This window comes from Prorops nasuta, unplaced genomic scaffold, assembly GCF_024137725.1.
Source record: "Prorops nasuta isolate Cenicafe-Biocafe unplaced genomic scaffold, Cenicafe_Pnas_1.2 PNAS00002, whole genome shotgun sequence".
Classification (NCBI taxonomy): domain Eukaryota; kingdom Metazoa; phylum Arthropoda; class Insecta; order Hymenoptera; family Bethylidae; genus Prorops; species Prorops nasuta.
Genome location: NW_027116799.1, coordinates 11,434,479 through 11,456,765, shown reverse-complemented (window position 1 = coordinate 11,456,765; position 22,287 = coordinate 11,434,479). Strand labels below are relative to the sequence as shown.

The 22,287-nt window shown below is 32.9% G+C and overlaps 1 protein-coding gene across 1 annotated transcript in view; it reads right to left on the bottom strand.

Moving 5' to 3' along the window:
- Positions 1-22,132, bottom strand: part of LOC136781141 (SAFB-like transcription modulator) — a 91,234-nt gene extending 69,102 nt beyond the window's left edge. The window contains exon 1 of the mRNA XM_066739889.1: positions 21,750-22,132. Within this exon, the coding sequence (XP_066595986.1) occupies positions 21,750-21,872 (123 nt within the window). The 5' untranslated portion in view covers positions 21,873-22,132. The remainder of the gene's footprint in view (positions 1-21,749) is intronic.
- Positions 22,133-22,287: the final 155 nt, after the last annotated feature.

The window sequence follows — 22,287 nt, the reverse complement described above, 5'->3', positions numbered from 1 at the left end:
CTTCCCAAATGTCCCACATAAGTATAATCCCCTTCCCTGTCCCCTTCTATCCTTCCATTCCAGATTTCCATCCCCATTTCCCCTATCAGCTCTACCATTCTCTTTCCTTCCGCATTTACCATTTTGTCTTTCGACTCCCTTCCTTCCTTCTCCCCCTCTTCCTCATTTCCTGCCCCTATCACCCCCGTCCTCGCGTTCCAATCTCCCCCTATTAAGCACCTCTTTTGGTGTTACCTATCCACTATTCTTCTTATCCCTTCCTCCTTGTTCCTTATCCCATTTCCTATATATACTGCTATTATTCTCCACACTTCTCCTCCTATCATAATTTCTACCTTCATTATCCCCTCTTCCTCCCCATCTCCTCCCTTTCTTTGCTTTCCAGCTCCCTCCTCACACCTATCATTATCCCTCCTTTTGCTCTCTCTTCCTTTCCTTTCTTCCCTTCCCGCCCACTGCGCCCACCACTTATATCCGTTCGGTAATCTTCGTTCTACTCTTTTCCATCCCTTCTCCTCCATCCACGTTTCCATCAGACACACTACATCCCATTTTCCAACTTTCTGCCAAAACTCTTTATCCTTGTTCCCTACATCTGCTACATTCCAAAATGTGACTTGCATCCCATTCCCTTCATTTCCTCTCTTCATTCCCCCTCTTCCTTTTTCCTTCCTCTCTCCTACCTTCTTCCTCCTCCTTCCTCCTTCGCTTTCATCTTTCCCCATCACCTTTCCATTAATCATCACCACCTCTATCTTTTCCGTCCTACTCCTCCCGCCCTTCCCCCAAAATTCTCATCCTTCCCTTTCTCCTCACCTATTCCCTTTCCTTCCTTGTTCCTTAACTTCCCATCCTCTTCATTCCATCTCCACTCTTCGTTCTCTATCCATATCTTCATATATCCTACGTTCACCCTTTTTCCTTTCTTTCTTTCTACCTCCACCACCCTCCTCACCTATGCCATCACTCTCCTTTCCTCCCATGTTAAATCATCTTCTATCCTCTCCTTTCTCCCTCTCAGTCTCCTTTTCTCTTCCATTACCTTTCTCTTAATTTCTCTAGCCTTTAGCTTCACCTCTACTCCTTTCCTTCCTCTCTCTCTCCCTCCCTCAATCCTTCTTATCTCTTGCACTCCATCCTCCACTCCTACCATCCTCATTGCCTTCTCTACCTCTTCCATTATCTCCTTTCCACCTCCCTCCACTCTTTCCATTCCCCATACCACCACATTATTTCGTCTTCTTTCCTCTCTCTTTCCCATTCCAGCCTCCTCAATCTTCTCTCTACCCCTTCATATTCCACCCCCTCTTCCTTCTCTCTTCCCTCCTTCTTCCCTTACTTTTTCCCCTCTCCACTTCTTCTACTCTTCCTTTCAATTTCTCAATCTCTATTCTCCATTCTTTCCTATCTTTCTCTATTTCTTCCTTTATCCCCTCCACCCTCTTTATTATCTTTCTCTCCCCCCTCTCTAGACCATCCATCTTTCCCTTTATCTCCTCCAATATCACCATCATCCTCTCCATCATCCCCTCCACCTTCTTCTCCGGTGTTCTGACCACCTTCGCATTAATTTGGAAAACCCACCCTTCCCCCTCCTTCTCCCCTTCATCCTCTTCCCTCTCCTTTCTCTTTCCCTTCATCATCTCCTCCACGCTTCCCACACTTCCGCTTCTCAACCTCCCTACCTCGCCTTCTCTCTTCCCTAGCTTCCCTAACTTCAACTTCTATTTTCCCCCCTCCCCTCTCCCATCTCCTTTTCCCATTCCCCCCTTCCACTCTTCCCATCTCCTATCTATACTCTCTACTTCCATCATTTCTCCTATTTTCCTTGCTCGTTTCTTCTTACTCCCCCTCTATCTCCACTCTACTTTACCGACCTTTCCCTCTTTCTCCGCTAGATATCACCCCCTTCTCCTTTCTCCTACACTTTCCTTTTCGCTCTTGCCGCCTTCCCGCCTTTTCTTCCTAACCTCACTATCCTTCCTATCTTTCACCGCTTCTCCCTTTCTTTTAACCTTTTCTCCCTTCTCTTCCTTATATCTCCCTTTGACGCTCCCTCTCTACTCTTCCTACACCACTAACTTCCTTCCTTCTCTCTATCCACTAACCTCTAAACTTCTTTATTTCCTCGACTCCTCTGACAGCACACCCGTCCTCAACACACCGGAAACGAAAGTCCCCATTTGATACTTATTGACTAATAACAGTTTTATTGTCTATACATTTATTCTAAGTGGATTCTTAATGTCTACATATTTTTAAAAGCTATCATACAAGTTTTCATAAATTATTCTTTCCCTCATCCTCTTTTAGCTTCTAAAATTCCATAGGAAAATTTGGAAAAGGAAGACATGATATTTGAAATTTTTGTGAACTATTCCAAGATGAGGTTTGTGTTTATAACCAATGTTCAGCAAGCAAGGGCTCTCAATATTTATCGGAACTGCTATCAATTTTAAAAGTAATCAATACTAAGTCTGTTACTATATGATTTTTCGTATGTTTATGGAATCATTTCTAAATTTTATAGTAACATTTACAAAATATAATAGGAATTATTACACATACTTATTTTACTAACTATTTTAGTAAACGTACCTAATTTTCATAGCAATAGTTCTCTAAAATTTATGTGAATGTCCCTTTTTCCAAGAAAATATGCTGTTACTATTAATTACTAGTAACAGCTACTAAGAAAGGAAAGGAAATTTTTCTCAGTGTGCGTGCGATCTAGCCGGGGGTAGTGGAGGGGATGGGTCTTACGATGGCTGGCGTAAGATTGACGAGGCTGAAGCTAGCGACCGATTCCTAGCGACCGATGGCATCATCGTTGTCTTGACTGTACAGGCAGTCAGCCTTACGCTTAAGTAGATAAGTCTATTCCTCGCTAGGGCGCCGTATGTAGTCAGACCAAATCCACATAAATCTGCTCGATGCGAACTACGCTAATAGTACAATAATGACTTATAAAATTACATGATAATATTGAAAAAATATGCATCTTCTTCATTACTTGATAAAGAAAGGACCTCTATAAGTTAAAAAGTGGAACCAGTTACGGAAATAATTTTAAAAAATTGAGAAACATTAGAAAACGTTGCTCGCTTGCATTCTAAGCCATCTGCTGAGTACCGGCACCTCCCCAGCCAAATAAAAAAATATGTAGAATATTCCTCTTTTAATAAGGAATAGACCTATATAGGTTAAAAAGTGGAACTGGCTATATATATATATACTTTAAAAAAATCCTAAAAACCCAAATACGCTGCGCGTTCGGTTTCTAAGTCGTCTGCTGGTTCCCGGCACCTCTTCAGCAAAATAAAAAAATATGTAGAATATTCCTTATTTAAAAAGGAATAGGTCCATTTAGATTAAAAAGTGGAACTGGCTACGGAAAAGCTATAAAAAAATTGCCAAAGGTCTAAATACGCTGCGCGCTCGGCTTCTAAGTCGTCTGCTGGTTACCGGCACCTCTTCAGCAAAATAAAAAAATATGTAGAATATTCCTTATTTAAAAAGGAATAGGTCCATTTAGATTAAAAAGTGGAACTGGCTACGGAAAAGCTATAAAAAAATTGCCAAAGGTCTAAATACGCTGCGCGCTCGGCTTCTAAGTCGTCTGCTGGTTACCGGCACCTCTTCAGCAAAATAAAAAAATATGTAGAATATTCCTTATTTAAAAAGGAATAGGTCCATTTAGATTAAAAAGTGGAACTGGCTACGGAAAAGCTATAAAAAAATTGCCAAAGGTCTAAATACGCTGCGCGCTCGGCTTCTAAGTCGTCTGCTGGTTACCGGCACCTCGTCAGCGAATTAAAAAAATATCTAGAATATTCCTCATTTAGTAGGGAATAGATCTATATACATTAAAAAGAGGAACTGACTACGGAAAAGCTATAAAAAAATTGCAAGGGGTGCCGGTAACCAGCAGACAGCTTAGAAACCGAGCGCGCAGCGTATTTGGGCCTTTAAGAATTTTTTTTAAGTATATATATAGCCAGTTCCACTTTTTAACCTATATAGGTCTATCCCTTATTAAAAGAGGAATATTCTACATATTTTTTTACTTGGTTGGGGAGGTGCCGGTACTCAGCAGATGGCTCAGAATGCAAGCGCGCAGCGTTTTCTAAAATTTCTCAATTTTTTAAAACCATTTCCGTAGCTGGTTCCACTTTTTAACTTATAGAGGTCTTTTCCTTATCAAGTAATGAAGAAGATGCATATTTTTTCAATATTATCATGTAATTTTTTTTAGTCATTATTGTACTTATTAGCGTAGTTCGCATCGAGCAGATTTATATGGATTTGGTCTGACTACATACGGCGCCCTAGCGGGGAATAGACTCATCTACTTAAGGGGATCCAAGACCGACCAAAAATTTATTTCGAGCTTATCTCCGAAAATAATAAAATATGAAATTTTTAGTAAAGGTTGAATTTACTCGCTTAACAGTGCTTAAGGAGATCCACGACCGACGAGAAATTTAATTCAAGCTTATCTCCGAAAATAATAAAAATATGAACTTTTTAGTAGAGGTTGAATTTACTCGTTTAACAGTGCTTAAGAGCGCTACAGGCTCATAATTTCATTAAAACAATTTTATTTTTTATGAAAATTAGAAACAATAGTATTTTTGAAAATATTAGTGATATTGAAAAAAGGGAACTGTAGAGCCTTCAAGAAAAGTTCTATGAGTAATTTAAAATCAGAAAAAAGTAAATACGTCAAAAAATATCGAAGATTATTTTGAAAAAATAATACAACTATTCCAATATAAAAATTGCCGGTTTTACTGACAGAGAAGAATCGTCACTCGTTAGACAAATACACGTATATAAGTTCTCCTGCTCCTATAAAAGCGGAAGAACTTATATACGTGTCTTTTTCTAACGCATGACGATTCTTCTCGGTCAGTAAAACCGGTAAATTTTATATTGGAATAGCTGCATTAGTTTTTCAAACGAATCTTCAACATTTTTGAACGTATTTAATTCTTTCTGGGTTTAAATTACTCATAGAACTCTTCTTAAGGTCGCTACAGCGCCCTTTTTTTCAATATTATTAATGTTTTCAAAAATATTATTGTTTATAATTTTCATAAAAAATAAAATTGTTTTAATGAAATTCTGAGTCTGTAGCGCTCTTAAGGGGATCCATAACCCAGCAATAATTTTAATCAAGAAAATCTTGTAAACCACTGGAGATATAATTATTTTTACTCAAGGAGCAAATTTATTCTGTGTGTTTAGGGGTGCTACGGAGTCAGTTTTTCAAAATTCGTAAAAAAAAATTTTAACAATATTTTTTTGTTTTTAAATAATTTTGAAAAAGTGAAATATAGCGCTCTATGGCAAACGAAAATAAGTAATTTCATGCCAATAAAAAGTAAATAGTCTTAAAAATGCGGAAAGTAATCTAGACTGACTAATTTAGCTCTTAATGAAAAAAATTCAATTTTTTTTATTTAAAAAAAGCCAAGGTTTTAGTACCATTAGGCGCAATAAACTAAATATTTTTATGAATGGTGAAATTGTTCATTCCCCATATTTTATATTTCCTCAATTCCAGTTGTTTCGATCGTGTATCCTCTTAAATTGCTATATCTCGAAAATTAACAATAATTTTTATTTTGTTAAAAAACCAAAATTTTTTGTCATTTTTTCTGAATCTATATAAGTATTGGGAAAATATATAAAAAAGTTATAACAAAATACGGATTTTCATTTTATTTATCATTTATCTCGAAAATTAGTTAAGCTTTTTCCATTAAACCGGAAGCAATCGAAAGATTTTTTTCTAATTTAAAATTTTGGACCCTAGCAACGGCTTTTGAATAATAGCGAAAAACACGTTTTTTGAACTTTACGAATTTTTTTCGTCAATTTCGCAATATCAACTCGTGTTTGGTCCAACAGAAAAGTTTCTTAAATTTTGTTTTTTCTCTAAGAACGTATTTTTGTATATTTAGGTTGGAATTTTTGCAAATTTACCATTAAGCCTTCGCATCGCTCGGTGACAGGACTATTTAAGGCATTCGAATCACTAGCAAAATGCATGTTTTTTTCTTTTTATTTTTAAAGTAATATCGATATCATCTATCCAAAAGACTGTACACTACATTCGGTCAATTTTTCAAGAGAAAATAAAACTTTATTACTACAATCAGAGAAAAGTAGATGAATCTATGCTAATCGTTATTTAATATTGAACTATAACGTTAAAAAGTATTAAAATCAAATATCGATCTACACTTCTTTAACCAGAGTAAAAGAAAATTATTATCGTCTCCAAAAAAATTTTCTAACTGTGCGAAATGTTCTTTCAAAAAACTAGCATCAATATTCTGTTATGAAATAACAACCTAGCATTCTTGATTTTATAAAATAATTAGAAAACTCTGTATTTTAATGAAAATAAATCTTTTGCAAAAAAACTGTAGCCTGTTAATAAACGAAGTTAATTCTAGGTTCACTTTACAACAATTAATAAAAAGATAAGAGTATCACCAGACGCATCAGTTGAGGAAATTAAATATTATAGTCAGTCAAATATTTAAGGGGATAGCCTAATGTAACACCTCTAAAAAAAAATCATTTTCAATAATATTTTTTTCAGAAACTGTTACACATAACAAACCAAATTTTTTTTGCTGAAAAAATAAAAATTAGGAGTAAAAAACAATTGTTTTGGTAATGAAATAATGTTTAGCAATTTATTTATTTTCATCCTTTTGAACCAATAGCAATGAAACCTTGATTCTTTGGCGCAGGTGATTTCACCCCTCCCAAATATCTGAAAGAAAAAATGGATAAATTTTCTTAATTTTTGATAGTGCCGCTATCACCGCAGTCTCAGTTTTTAAATTTCATTGTAAAAAAACAAAATGGACATGATTTTTGCACAAGTGAAGAAAAAAACGCGTTTCTTTTACATTAATCACTACAAAATTATGTTAGAATCTAAATTTTAATACTATTAAGGTTCCGACAATACCCACGAGTGTGGATGAATGTGTGAAAATTTCAGGTCGATATCTTTAACCGTCTTTTCGAAATCACCTGCGCCAAGTTCAAAAATATAATTTCGAGAAAAATGCGTTTAAAGTTTTACCTGATGAAAAAAAAACTCATATAAAACATACCACCACGGGTAATCAGTAATGCTACGTAGAAACACCATTGCTTCAGCACCTTCAATGTATATTTTTATATATATGCATATTTGTAAACTTAGGTATAATTATAAAGTAGCTGTTATAAATACTGATTCGTGTACCTGCTGCGAAACTCCAGCACGCGCCGTAGGACGTGCAGTTACAGCGTTTGCTTTGAAGCATCATAGGCTTCAAAAACAGAAGAAATCGACTTAACCCGCTATAGGATATCAATTCTGTGATCATAAACTATCGAAAAATGCATAAAAAAATATCCATTTTTTTTAACAGCCACATTAGACTACCCACTAACCATTTGTGTGCTGGCGACGCTTGTGCGTGTGCCAGGAAGGTCCAGTGTGTAACTGCCTAGGAAGTATCGTGCAGTGTTCGATGCGTTAGAGAAATCGCAAAAAGATTTATATCTTGTTTTTTGGATGACGTGCGTAACACGTCCTTCCAGCGCAAGTGGTTAAGATTAAAAAACTTGGACTGCACAAATAGCTTTTTTTCTACTACCAAAATGAAATTTCATGATCTCGAAACTGACAAGATACTTGTGAAGATCGTACACTGTACACCGTCTTAAAACCATGCAATCACCAAGTTGGTTAAAAGATAATAAAAATGTCTCTTTGATTATATGCGGTATATGGATTAACTATAAAAGAATCTTTGTGAGTTGATATTGTTAAATCTTGGCGAATAATGTGTAATAAGTTTAACGTTTGTCAGAAAGCATATTAAATATCAAGAGACATGGCAGTGTCTAGATGGCAAGGAATTTAAAAAGCAGAGACACAACCCTCTTTTACGCGACGTTTGATAATATAATATCTATCTTTTAGTTCCGATATATATACTTTGAAGATGATTTATTTAATGAAAATTTTAGTGTAAATTTCATTATACATACAAATTGAGCCTAAGCTTTTCTAATGAGACTACAATCATGTAAATCGGTTAATTCAATGCCGAGATATCAAGATCGTGTAATTTGTATCAGTTACTTTCAGCGTTTCTGCTTCTTTCGACTGAAAATTGTCGTCTCCATCGGAGCTCTCACTCTTTCACACTGGAAATCTATCTACGGAATCTTCTGTCCTTTCCCCTACACTTGCGATGCAGTCTGACGTCACATAGCCAACCAATAAACGCGCAGTGTCCGGTGGCAGGGTATGTATTGTAACGAAGTTATCCGTTACGTATGCGAGATACCGAATAAAAAGTATAAAAGCTACCGAACAGTGGATATTATTAATCCCTACGTTACCGACTCGTGAGATAGGCTCACGAGTGGTTTATAGCTAACGTCAAGGATAGACCCCGTTGACAGGCAGAGGCCCGGATGAAAACACCGGCGCTCCAGGAAACGATGTCCAGGTTGTCCTGAGAAGTAAGGCAGGGTCATGCCAAACAACCCAGGCAACCTGAGATAAGGAGAAGCGGCCTCGGGGAGTCCTAAAAGAATGACTGTGTCTATAAGTCCCCACGAGGAGGGGAGATAGAACATCGAGTCTGGCTTGAATGCTGGTTACGCGCGTCAAGCAGGCTGCGCGACTGTCGTGCGCAGACTGCCATAACAGGCAGTCGGAACGCGACCATGTGACTGTGCTGATGTGTCCGTGCGTGCTGGTGAGCACGTGACGCGGCACTCAGCCAGCCATGGGTCCGTTCGCGTACGTGAGGCGTGTGCTATAGGCCAGCCTGCACGTACGTCACGACTGGATACCGGCCAATGCATAGTGGATTGTGCAGGGGCGTAGTTAGCCCGTTGGAATGTGTCCCGGTGCCCTCCGTAATCCCATAGGCTTGCGCTATGGCTGGACGGGCCGTGAACATTGCCTCCGTGGTGGTCCGCTCCTGGCAAACTCTATGCTTGACAAATGATACCGCATGTTCCCGCACTCCTCACCACCACCTGTGCGTGGGTGGTGAGGGATAGATATATACCCCTCAGCAGATAGGTCTGCGAGGCTCGGACTTCCGCAAGGAACCCTCCCCTCTCTCCACGACCTAGCATACTGAGCGATCCTGGCTACCGCTACCGTCCAAATGCATGGCCGCAGGGCCGTATTAGATGCATAAAGAATGGAGTCGACAGACTCAAATGATAACGTAGGGTTGTTGGCCACCCAACTGACCAATTGGCGCCCTGATACCGATAGAAAAGAACGGGCGAAGGTAATGAGAAAACCCGTAGTGTGAGTGGCCCCTCACACTGGCGGGAATAACGTTACAGTATATACGTGTTTGTAGGATTCTGTAGTAAAAGAGAATTTCTCCTAAACCTCGAATAACACGCGACGCACCATTTAATGTTGGCCTAAGATGTTTTAACCATTACAAAAGTTTTGAGATCCAACCAAAAAACACGTACGTGTAAGAAAAAGATGGCAAGTAATTAAAATAATCCTTAATAACAAAGAGGGTTGAAATGGAATTTGATAAATTCGACAAGTAATAGACTTGATCAATTTAATAGTATTTAAAATGTAGAAAAATAAATAAATTGCAATTACACATTCTTTGATAAATAAGTGTTTCAAATTTCATTTAAAAGAAAAAGAAATCATTACGAAAAACTACATGCCGGGCACATGATTTTTAAGATCGAATAAAATATCGAAATATTAATTTTTAAGAAATAACATTTTATTGGCATATCAACGATATTATAATATACATACATATATATAGCAGATAAATAAACCATAGGTACGGTAAGTTGCTTTTCTTAATGCTTTCTTTGTCTTTTAGATGAAATTTAAAATATTTATTTATCGAAGAATGTGTAATTACATTTTATTTATTTTATTACATTTTAAATATTTGTAACATTGATCTAGTCTATTTCTTGTCTAATTTATTAAATTTCATTTCAACTCTTTTTGTTATTAAGGATTATTTTAACTACTTGCCACCTTTTTCTTACACGTATGTATTTTTTGGTGGTTTTAACAAAAACGAAAGCAGAGTATCGTAATAAATTAAGCTTGCAAAAACAACTTTCGATGTTCATAGTCTCATTTTGAAGCTCCATTAAAATGTTCTGAATTAAAACTGTGATCACACAAATCAAGACATCTATGAATTCGTATTAATAAAATGATTTAAAAAAAACTTTTAAGATTAAGGCGCCCAATCTTGCTGAATAAGAGAAGTATTGCCTCGACGGTCATATGTAGCAATTTTTTTCTTGACATTAAATGTATTCGACATTTCTAATAAATAAATGATTAATCTCAAAAGTCAATGAGTGACTCGTTAAAATATAGCGAGTTTCTTATGGAACATATAAAGAGTTATGTTTTTCTTAAATCCGCAAATTTCTGAACTAATACAATCATTTGGCACCTGAGCAAAAGGAGGCTTCTCGTAAAATTCAGAGATTTAATGTTTACGCCAAACGGCAATGTTTAATATAATTTACAAATTGCTGTATATTTAAATAAATAGCTTATTTGATTTAAAAGAAATTAGGCTTTTTTATTCAACGTTAATTGAAACGTATAATTTATGGTATGATATGGAATAAGTTAAAATTAATTAAATGTGATAAGCGTTGTTACATCTTAAATCTGAAGATTTTACTTATTTGATCGAATTCCACATGCTTTGAAATAAAAAATGCCTTCTTTGTATTTAATGAATGACATAGCGCTCATTAAAAAAAAATATTTGCTTTCCTTATATAAAATTCTTATTTTAACTAAATTAATATTCACTGACTTTAAACAATTACATGTATATTTAAAACGATTCATATTTTATCGTATCAAGATCGTATTTTTAAAATCTACAATTATTAAGTTTAAGTAAATCTAGTTTTGGTTCAAAAGGAAAAATCAATTTATTGAAATATCAAGAAACACGGTAGTGTCTCGACGGCAAGTAGGGGAGACCGGGGACAATTGTAACACGGGACAATTGTAACATTCAAATTTGTGGCTCCGTGCTCCGCCCATTAATGAAATTTAAAATCGTTCAGTACCTTTCTTGAACACTACAAGACGCTGTAGTTGCAATAGTTTAGGACCGCCAAAGCTAAGCCATTGTTCGTAAAAATGAGAAAATCAGTTTTAGACACTCTTTTGTAATTATTTCACTTGCTCTTTAACTCTGAATTGCTCAAATACTATTATGTAAATATTAAAATTCAATACATGACTGAAATTGTCATTTCTTTGAGTAAATTTTTCAATGTCAAACGATTTTTAAATACGAGATTATCTTGATTAAATTTTACTACGTAGTAATTTGGAGCGTGTGGGGTCAATTGTAACAAGTAAACTGATGTCGATTGTACCATGCTAATTGAATAGGAAAATCATAGGTGTTTCTATCGCGTCTTCTATAACTCATTACATATTGCAATAAACATCGTTCTGATCAAGTAAATGTTCAAATGTTACAACAAATAAAAATAATATTCATACAAAGAATTTTATTTTTATAAAACAGTCAATAGTGGTTATTTTGATTTTTTACAAGTAAATTTCATTGTATCATGCATGTTAACCTTTAGATAACATACTCCGTTTATTGAAATATCTTCAACTACTTTTTTATCCATGCACTATGGGCATTACGCACATTTTACAATTGAAAATCGGTGTGTTACAATTGACCCCTGTGTGGTGTCGATTGTAACAAATTGCACGTGGTACTATATTAATTGTTTGCTTATGGATTAATTAAAATATCACTTCAATAAAAATATATTTGCATTCTAGACATATGTAGTAAGTATTACAATTTTTTTGAGATTTTTAACACTACTAGGATCTTCGGAAAAAAATGAGATTCAGTTTTTGTTACAATTGTCCCCGGTCTCCCTTACATATAAAAGTAGATAATTACATGTCTATACCGCCGAGCACTACTGTGTAACTTATACAGCAAGTTTGACCGTCTCAATTTTTAAACCAATTTATTTCAATGAATGATCAATTGTCATGATTTAAATAAAGCTTTCCTTAAAATGGTTTTGGACAAGCTTTCATTTGAGCCCACGAATATCAAAATCGGTTCACGCAATCCAGAGATCTCATACTCTGTTGGCTATATATATAAAGAAAAATTTCATTTCTTTCCGTCATCTTCTTCTGCGTCTTCTTCTTCTTCTCCAGCCAGAGTGTATGTCTCGGGCTGAAGTTGGTCGCTAAGAGGTAAATGACGTCATTCTTTCTCAGCGTTGCCAACTAGTTAAATTCAACTACAAAATCATAGTTGTGAACTATCAAATAAAAACGATGTAATCGATATAACTAATCCGGCGACTTGTTAACTGTCAATTGTAATATAAGGTTAACTGTATTTAATACAGTGAGGTTGTTCATTGTTATGTTAGTGAATGTTTAATTTTTAAAATGCTTAATAAATTCGAATAATAATGACATAAGGAGCCACTAATTATTAGATAAGTAAAACAATATTTTAGAAAACAAGAGGTTATATGCTTTGTGGTACTTTGTGAAATTTCTATTTCAGATAAAATAAATAGAACATTTCTATTTTCATTATTGAGGATAGAGCTGACTGGATAAAGTAAGATTAATATTTACATATTTTCAACACTGTGCCAAGGAGAAGTATATTTTCAACATTTATGTGCATTGGTGATTATCAGGATCATATTAATTGCAAGAAATTGTTAAGGTATTTGAAAATCATATGCTAACCTTCCAGGTATTGAAATCATTATCAAAATGCATGTTTAACTTTTTTTTCTTTAAACTGATGTAGAACATACTCTCCGATAGGTTATATCATATGTACAAACAATTTTCTAGGAAACAATATAAAACTTTCTTATTACTACGATTAAAGAAAAGTAGATGAATATTTTCTAATCGTTGTATAATATTCAATTATAGTATAAAAAAGTATTAACACCAAATATTTATTTACGCTTCCTTAATAAGAATAGAAAAAAATTATTATTATCTCCAAAAAAATTATCCAAATTTAATTTTTTATAAGAATGACATTGATTTTTATAATATAATATGTAATATATTTTTTGGTACTTAGTGATATTTTATTGCAGATTGAATTACAATAACTTGTTCATTATGTCATTGTGCAGGCTTGAGCTGTAATATTTAATAGAAGAAGTCAGAAATGATTCGTTTACCATAGAAAGAGCCATAATGCAAAGTTAATGTCGATAGTTAAATCTAAGGAAAATGTGGAGAAATTAACAAATTTGGAGGCCAATTCTTGATAGTGAAAGGCTTGCAGGTGGTTTTGGGCATAAACTCTTTGAAATATATAAGTCAATTAAATAATAAATATAATGATAACATCATCTATATAGAAGTGAAACAATGAAAAGAAGTCATCATTTTAATATTTTCCATGCGACAGAAAATACAATGAATAAATTTGGGAAAATGAAAGCAGTATACCTAAAAAAGAGAGGCTTCCATTGCATCAATTTATGTATTTTCTAGTTTATATTAATGAAAATCAAATATAAATGGCACTAGTTGGCTGATAGTCCAGTCAAATTAGCACAAAAATCAGGAAAGAATAACATTAAATCCGACGTTTTTGAATTTTTTTGCATTATCTAATATATACTATCGATAATGGAAAATTCAAAAATTCGAACTCCTAAGGGTTGTGCTAACGCCGCCATCTTAGAAAAGGGATGAAAAGGGGTAAATTGGAATATCTGGGCTCCTATTCTATGTACGAAGATGTTTTTTTTAGTTTTGTTTGAAAAAATATCCTCTAGAAGTTTTATTTGACAAAATTTTTCATAATTTTTTGTCATAAAAAGTTATTGATGAAAAACTGTCAAAAAATTGTTTATGCTCTTGGTTATTTCTAATTATACTGTCTCAGGTAAATCTGGTCAAAAAATGATTCAAGTGTATTTTGTAGAGGATTAAAAACTGTTTAAATAACTAAAATGTAACATTTTAAAAACAATAAATACATTAAAAATTGTCTAACATGCTTCTGTAGATAATCATTTTTGGCGTTTCCATAATTCTCCAATAACATTAAAATCTGTTTGGATATTACGACGTGTGGCTGGAGTTAATGTTTGCTTTGTAATATTGGCAATACGTATTCTCCTTAATGTCAACAGACAAATTTCAAATTTAAAAACAAGCTGTATAGGCTGCGGAATATAAGATCATTTTCTATCTATTCAGTACAGAACTATCTGCATAGTTTCAAACATAAGATACCGTCGCATAGAGTGAGTTAGAATTATTGACAATTTTGAATTAAGACGTTTAACGAAAAAATGGATATGAAGTGCTTTATATGTGATAAAGAATACGGTGTAGATAAAATTTCTATTCTTAAAGAAAAGGAGATGCGTACTTTGTATTTGTATGCTGTGAAAAGAGGTGATGTTGAACATGCGCGTATGTTGGAAAATCTTGATAGTGTAACAATTCATACTTCATGCTGGAAATCATATGTTAATGAAAAAATGGCTGCTGCAGCTTTACGTCGTCGGAATAGTGCACCATCGATCTCAGCATCAACAACATCAGAAGTAACACCCTCATCATCCTCGCAATCACCAAATGATCCACCGCAAATTGATTTCAGTGGACGCTGTCTGTTCTGTGATGGAATAATTGACGAGGTATTCTTTCAAAATCAACAAAAACTATCCTTAGAAAAAAGAAGAGTGGTTCGTAAAGTCCGTAGCAATTCGATACGCGAACTGAATTATCTTAGATATCAACATTTCATTAAATCGTCCAAGAAAACAAAATTTAATTTATTATCGTTGCCTCCTACTGCTGCAGCTGCACAACAACATACATTTCGTACCTATTACCAAATGCAAACCTGGCTCGGCTTATACCTTGATCCCTTAAAATGGGGGTGGCAACGAACACCAAATGGACTTGAGCCAATTATGACAACTCAGGATCCAGCACCACCTAGTATTATGCAAACAATATCGTGTAAGTGTAAGAAAAAATGTGGCGCAGCTTGTGGTTGCTATAAAGCTGGACTTCACTGTTCAGATATATGTGAATATTGTTGCGGAAAAACTTGCAAAAATATTCTTCCGCTAAATAATTTATTAGAGGATGAAGATGAATGTGACGATTTCGAATTACAGACTTTAGAGTTTACAGGAAATAATGAAAACGATCCGGAAATAGATCACGTCGTCTTCGACACTCAAGAAACAATTACTGAGGTACCTACGTCTAGTCCATTAGCTAAAAGACCAAAACTAAATTAATAATCATTTCTATACATTATTAAAAATAAAAATATTCATTCGTGGAATATACCTATTTTTTATACCGGGGACACCACGTTAAAAAAAATGCGCCTGTAGCTTTACCTCAATGGTGGTGTGGAAAAAAGTTATAAAACAAAACTATATTTAAACAAAAAGATGAAAAAGAGTAAATTAATTTTAATTATTATATTAAAAGCACTTATAATATTGTTTTCTTCTTAAAATCAAATAAATCGAATATCAATCAAATTTAGTGTCTTTTGCTTATTATTTTTTTACCCTTCCCCTCCCCTCTAAACTAATCTTCTACGCGTGTACTAAAATTATAGAAAATTTAATCCTCTATAAAATACAATTGAAATATTTTTTGACCAGAGTTACCTGAGACAGTATAATTAGAAATAACCAAGAGCATAAACAATTTTTTGACAGTTTTTCATCAATAACTTTTTATGACAAAAAATTATGAAAAATTTTGTCAAATAAAACTTCTAGAGGATATTTTTTCAAACAAAACTAAAAAAAAACATCTTCGTACATAGAATAGGAGCCCAGATATTCCAATTTACCCCTTTTCATCCCTTTTCTAAGATGGCGGCGTTAGCACAACCCTTAGGAGTTCGAATTTTTGAATTTTCCATTATCGATAGTATATATTAGATAATGCAAAAAAATTCAAAAACGTCGGATTTAATGTTATTCTTTTTGCTAATTTGATTGGACTATGAAGAAAGTGCCATAATTCAAAATTGATGTTGATAGTAACAGCCAAGAAAATGATGGATAAATATTAGTTAATTTATAAGAAAATCCTTGAGAGTTAAGGGCTTGCCGGTGATTTTGGGTACAAAATTTTGGAATTAGAAATCACATAGTTGATGAAAATTATAACAAAATCATATAGATCTGTAAATATTAAAAGAATTCATGATTGCAATATTTTACATATGATGGGGCATACATTGAATAAATTTAGGAAGTTGAAAATTATATATCTAAAGAAGAGAGGCATCCAATGCAAGAATTGGTGTATTTCCTAGTTTATATTAATAAAAATAAAATATAAATGGCACTGGTCGGCTGGAGAAAGTGTCATAATGCAAAGTTGATATTGAGAGTGACCGCTATGAAAATTATGGAAAATTAATGAATCAATTCATAAGAAAAACCTTGAGAGTGAAGTGCTTGCAGGTGATTTTGGGCATACAATTTTGGATTTAAATCTCATATAGTTGATGAAAATTATAATAAAAGCACGTAGATATGTAAATATGAAAGGAATTCATGATTTCAATATTTCACATGTAATAGAGCATACAGTGTGTAACTTCAAGAAACTGAAAGCAGTATACCTAAAAAAAATAGGCTTCCATTGCATTAACTGGTATATATTTTACAGTTTATATTAATGGAAAGAATATATAAATGTCACTGGTTTACCAGGGAAAGAGCCCTAATACAAAGGTGATAGTGAGAGTAACACCTAAGAAAAAGGTGGATTTAAAGGTAAATTTAGAAACAAATTTTTGAAAGCTAAAGGCTTTAAGGTGATTTTGGGTATAAGATGTTGAAAATACAAATTCAAACAGTCATTGAATCCTAGGTTAAATGCCTCTAAAAGTGTAATTATGATAAGAACTCATCATTGTAATATTTTGTATTTTATTTAATAGACTAATAAATTAATATTTTTAATTGAAGCTTTATATTATGGAACGATGAGAAAATTGCAAAATGTTTTGTTAGATTGAATTAGTTAAAATAATTGTTTAGTTTTAATTCCTATATTCTTATAAAACGTTATAAAATCCCACAAAAAACAAGCTTCGCTTGTAAAAAAAGGACGGTAAGTACATAAGTCGTATCTAGCATGATTAATATATAGTAATATAAAATATTTTAGTTAAAAAAAATAGTGAAATCCAAATGTTAGACAAGTCTAAATTTTTACCATGGCGAACATTGAAATTTGGAAAAAAGTAAATAGTAATACAAAAATTACTTGCCGGGCCCGTAATAATCATGTGTAAGTCGCTATCTTGCAATATAAGTGTTGCTTTTCGTAAGTAGAAAATGTGGCTATTTAATACGATTGCATACAACGGGCCCAGCAAGTAATTTTTGTATTACTATTTACTTTTTTCCAAATTTCAATGTTCGCCATGGTAAAAATTTAGACTTGCCTAACATTTGAATTTCACTATTTTTTTTAATTAAAATATTTTATATTACTATATACTAATCATGCTAGATACAACTTATGTACTTGCCGTCCTTTTTTTACAAGCGAAGCTTGTTTTTTGTGGGATCCCCTTAACGAGTATCCCTGAACACACAGCATTCTATAGATCTAATTGCGTTGAATTATAATGATATGCAGATATAAAGAAGGATTCTATTCATTAGCATAAGACGATGTAGTGATAAGGTGTCAGCCTCGTCATCTGAAGAATACAGGCTCGAATCCCATCAGGAAAGACGGCTACTCTGCAACGGATGTACACAAAATACAGGAAATATTGCAAATTCAATTATTTCAAATTAACTTCAAATGGGATAACTTAAGGAATCACGGTGTCAGTAAACTCAATGCTATGAATATTAATCTAAGGAATTCTCTATATATTTTATCGGAAATTTACCGCGTGTAAGATACGATTAGAATATAGTCATTCGAAGCAAGTGTGCGCACTTTGCCCGTTAGAGGATTGTCAGGCTTCATAGATAAGGATTTGTAAACAAAATAGATGAAGGTCAGATAGTGCATTTATTAGACTATTGAATGCAAAAAAAAAATTTGCAGTAAAAAGTCTCATTCAAAAAATAAACACTTATTTAGAAGGCAGAATCTGTACATTTGACCCGTATGTAGGATAAGTGTGCGCAGTCCTATAGGGTAAGTGAGGGCGCATTGAGAAGGTGAACGCATTAGCCCTAACGATTCAATTCTACAAAAAATGTATTATTTATTTCAAAAGAGCTCACAGATCTTCATAATATTTTTTACCTTCCTTAGAAAATGTCAAATAATTATATATTTAAAGTTAGATCTACGCACAATCACAATTAACAAATCTTCGAGATCGATTTATTAATAAATCGCATAGAATAACTTTATACAACCTACAGGGAATGAAATTAAGAGATATGAACGTGTGTATGTGCGCACACACTTACCCCAGTATAACATGTTTTATAGAAATGTCGAAAACTATATATCGGCAACGATTATAGCGTTAAAGTTATTGGAATATATTATTCTCGAGCGAATTGCTGACATAAAAATCACACACTCATGTTAATTTTTATTAAAGGTTAGGTGCTACACTATTTGTCGTGACAGAAGAATTTATTTTGGGATAGTCCATTTTCGTTATTCTAATGACAAATAAATACGCCGTGGAACAGATTGTTTTTTCGTACCTATACTAATTCTCCACCAATGTATATCTGATTTGCCTGATTGACCGCTGTCTAACATCCTCCCGTTCAAAAAAACTGGGAATGCGCACACTTACCCGCTGCGCACAGTTACCCCGAATTACTCTAATAGTAAAAAAAGACGATATTGAATTGCTAACTAAAACCAACATGGAACAATAGGAAATTTCCTATAATTCTCTATCGTTTTTATATATAAGGAAGATAACATACTGAAAAATTCGATAAGAAAAAAATTGTACCCAAAACACAGCTTTTTTATAAGTATCTGTGAAAAATAAAGGGTATATAGTCATGTTTTGGTAGATTTGACTATGTCAATAGAAATGCGATTCATAAAATGATAGTGTGTAAACTATCTTTCTTGTTTACCTTTTATCTTTAAATTGTACGAGGTTGAAATCAATATAAAAATTCTGCAAACCTAAGTGTCAAACAGTTAAAATATGGATATACAGATGTGATTTATCAGGGTTATTGAAACAAAAAAACAATAGCTCTGCATTGGTATCAATGGACATGAAAGTATCACGACAATCCAAAGCTGGTACATAAAAATTTACTTATCTTCATAATGCTAATAGATGCCTACTTTATCCTATAGGACCAACGCAAGTCAAAGAAGCTTGAGAAAGGTTCAATACCAAACATTCGATTTTATATGGTTAACAAAAGCAATAAAGATACATTAGTACCTCTCTGCTCTTAGGCACATCAAAAGTGCCTTTTATTTTTTTTAGAATATATTAAACTATGATTTCATTTTTAATTCTATTGCATAAGGTTACATGTTAACCCTTGGAACGAACACATGGTTCATTTTCATCCACACATTTTTTAATATCAGAATGAATTTTTTGTATATTTTCTTTTTAACCATTAAATTAACAATTACAGAATTCATGTACGAATATTATCATTATCTAAACTGCTAGTTAAAATACTGCAAAAGCTCTATGAATAATTTTTAGATCTGTCAGTAATTTTAGGTCATTTGGTATGACATGATATAAATAACCTCTATCTTCAGTTAAAAGGTATCAAAAAAGAGTGTCTAGTTTCAGAGTTAAAACTATACCAACCATACCAATTAATTTAACTTCTTACAAGTGTATGTTAAATTACTGATTAGCATTTAAAGTTATACTGCCATAGTAATTTATACATTTTCAAATCAAACAGATGATAATAAAATTTTTATAACATATCTTTCTATTAAATGTCAGATTTTGGCTATATTTCAGATATCACTGCTGATGCTGCGAATACTGTTCTATCTACATTTAATACTTCATTATTAACAAAGATAGAATAATGTTATGAGCACTGGCAATAAATTCTGAAACAGCTTTTACTACTTGAATAAATTAAACATTTTCCACTAATATTTGTATTGTTGGTAGTAAAATATTTTAAAACTTGTTTCCCTAATAATTTAGATACTGATAACAAATGTTTTTCCTCTAAATTGAAATTTTGGAAAGAATATTTTTGTCAAGTTTAAAAAATTACTGTTTATATGAAAATTTATTCAAAGTATTGAAATAAAAAAAAGGTATTATTTACACTAACCTCAATATTATACATATAAAGCATACAAATTCAAACTTAAGTATTATAATTCAAAAAAGTAAACTTAACGGTGTATATATAGGAAACTTATTATTAGACTTAACTTCAATGTTATCAGAATTTGCTAGTATATAAAGTATTGATATTTATCAAAATGTAATAATGCTCTCCTAATTTAGCCAACTTAATCTTGTTCATTAGAACCTATCAAAGCCTTTACTATGTAGTAGACTTTTTTTAATCAACTCAATGAGTGGCGGGTGATAGTAGCCTCTTTCTAACTAGCCTAAAAATTGACATAATGGGATACATATATTCCATTGTATGTCGTACAAACAATATGTTTGCTTAATTGTGTCAATTTTTAAACTAGTTGAAAAATAACCAATAAATGGTATTAAGAATAATAATTGCTTTAAGAATTTTACAGTATCAACAAACATTATGTAGCAGAAATGGGACTTAGCTTAAAAATTGTTTAGCTTCTTTATTATAAAATTAAAAACAATAATAGTAATACAAAAGACAAGAGAATTATGTTTAAAATATTAAATCTGTACTAAATTATTGAACTCATATAAAGAAACGATTTGTAAATTTATTTATATTTTATGTTTGAAACATAATATTCAAAATAATTGTTTTTTCCTTACCATATATGTGTACTATTTAATAATGAAAGTAGGTTTTTTAAATAAAACTGTTTGCAGATTTAACGTTTGATAGTTACTATTCTTCAATATCATCACAAACACAATGCTTGTGTTTGTCTTAGCAGCTGTAGATACATACAAGGGGAATTTTTAAAGCTAGTTATTTATTAACAGCTATCACAGATAAAAATCTTAAAGAAACAAATTTTGTGAAGAGCAAATGCTAATGTTTTAAGCAGTTAATTTTAATACATATAATTCCAAAAGTTAACAAGTTAAACAAAAAAAGAAAAACAAAATATTTCAGTTACAAATCCTTAACATCGAACTGCAACTTTTTTGTGCCATTCTAAGCATGGTAAACTAGTTAAAATAACCCAGACCATGAGCATAAAATTCTTTTTATCTTCGTAACTCTCTACAAGAGACATATTTTTTTGTACAAGGAACTTACCGACTACAAACTGAAAGACATTTCAAAAAGATCTTGTACTAAAGATTGATATCTCTTACGGTTACAAAGATAAACAGAATTGTATCTTCATGGTTTAAGTCATTAAAGCTGTATACCATATACAATTATGACATATTATAATAAGTATCCGATATAGTAAAATATGATTAATAAGGTTAAAATATGGACAATAAATAAAACTGATTATTTCTACTAAATAATAAAGCAAGAAAATTTACCTTTGATAGACGCTCAAAGAGAGTAGCTTTATTCCCAGTTTTATCAAGACTGCGACGTTCCAATTCTGTTTTTAAGTCTATTACTCGAAGCTCTGTTAACTTTTTACCCTCAACATCGGCCATTATCCTTGTTACTTTCGTACAGCTTTAAATCGATTACTGTATTTTAGTTGATTTTTTCCTAAATTGCTATTACTATGAAACACAGATAACAAAAAGTATTATTTCAGTTGAATATATATTTAGATAGTACTTTTATGCAGATTTATAAAATAAAAATCGCTTCACAAGATTTTATAAAAGAGCACATTTTTTAGTTCCATAAAAATCAATTCGTAGCCATTGTGGCAAACACGCATCAAACTAAACGTAACAACACCAGACTCCACCAGACCACCAGTGATTAGGGAGAAAACTACTCACAAGCCATAAGATCCGCAGTATCTATCTGCACGTCCGTCGTTCGTTTGCTTGACTTGCCAGCAGGCGGCGTTTCAATTACACACACAGCTGACCATGAAGAATGCATAAGGAGGTC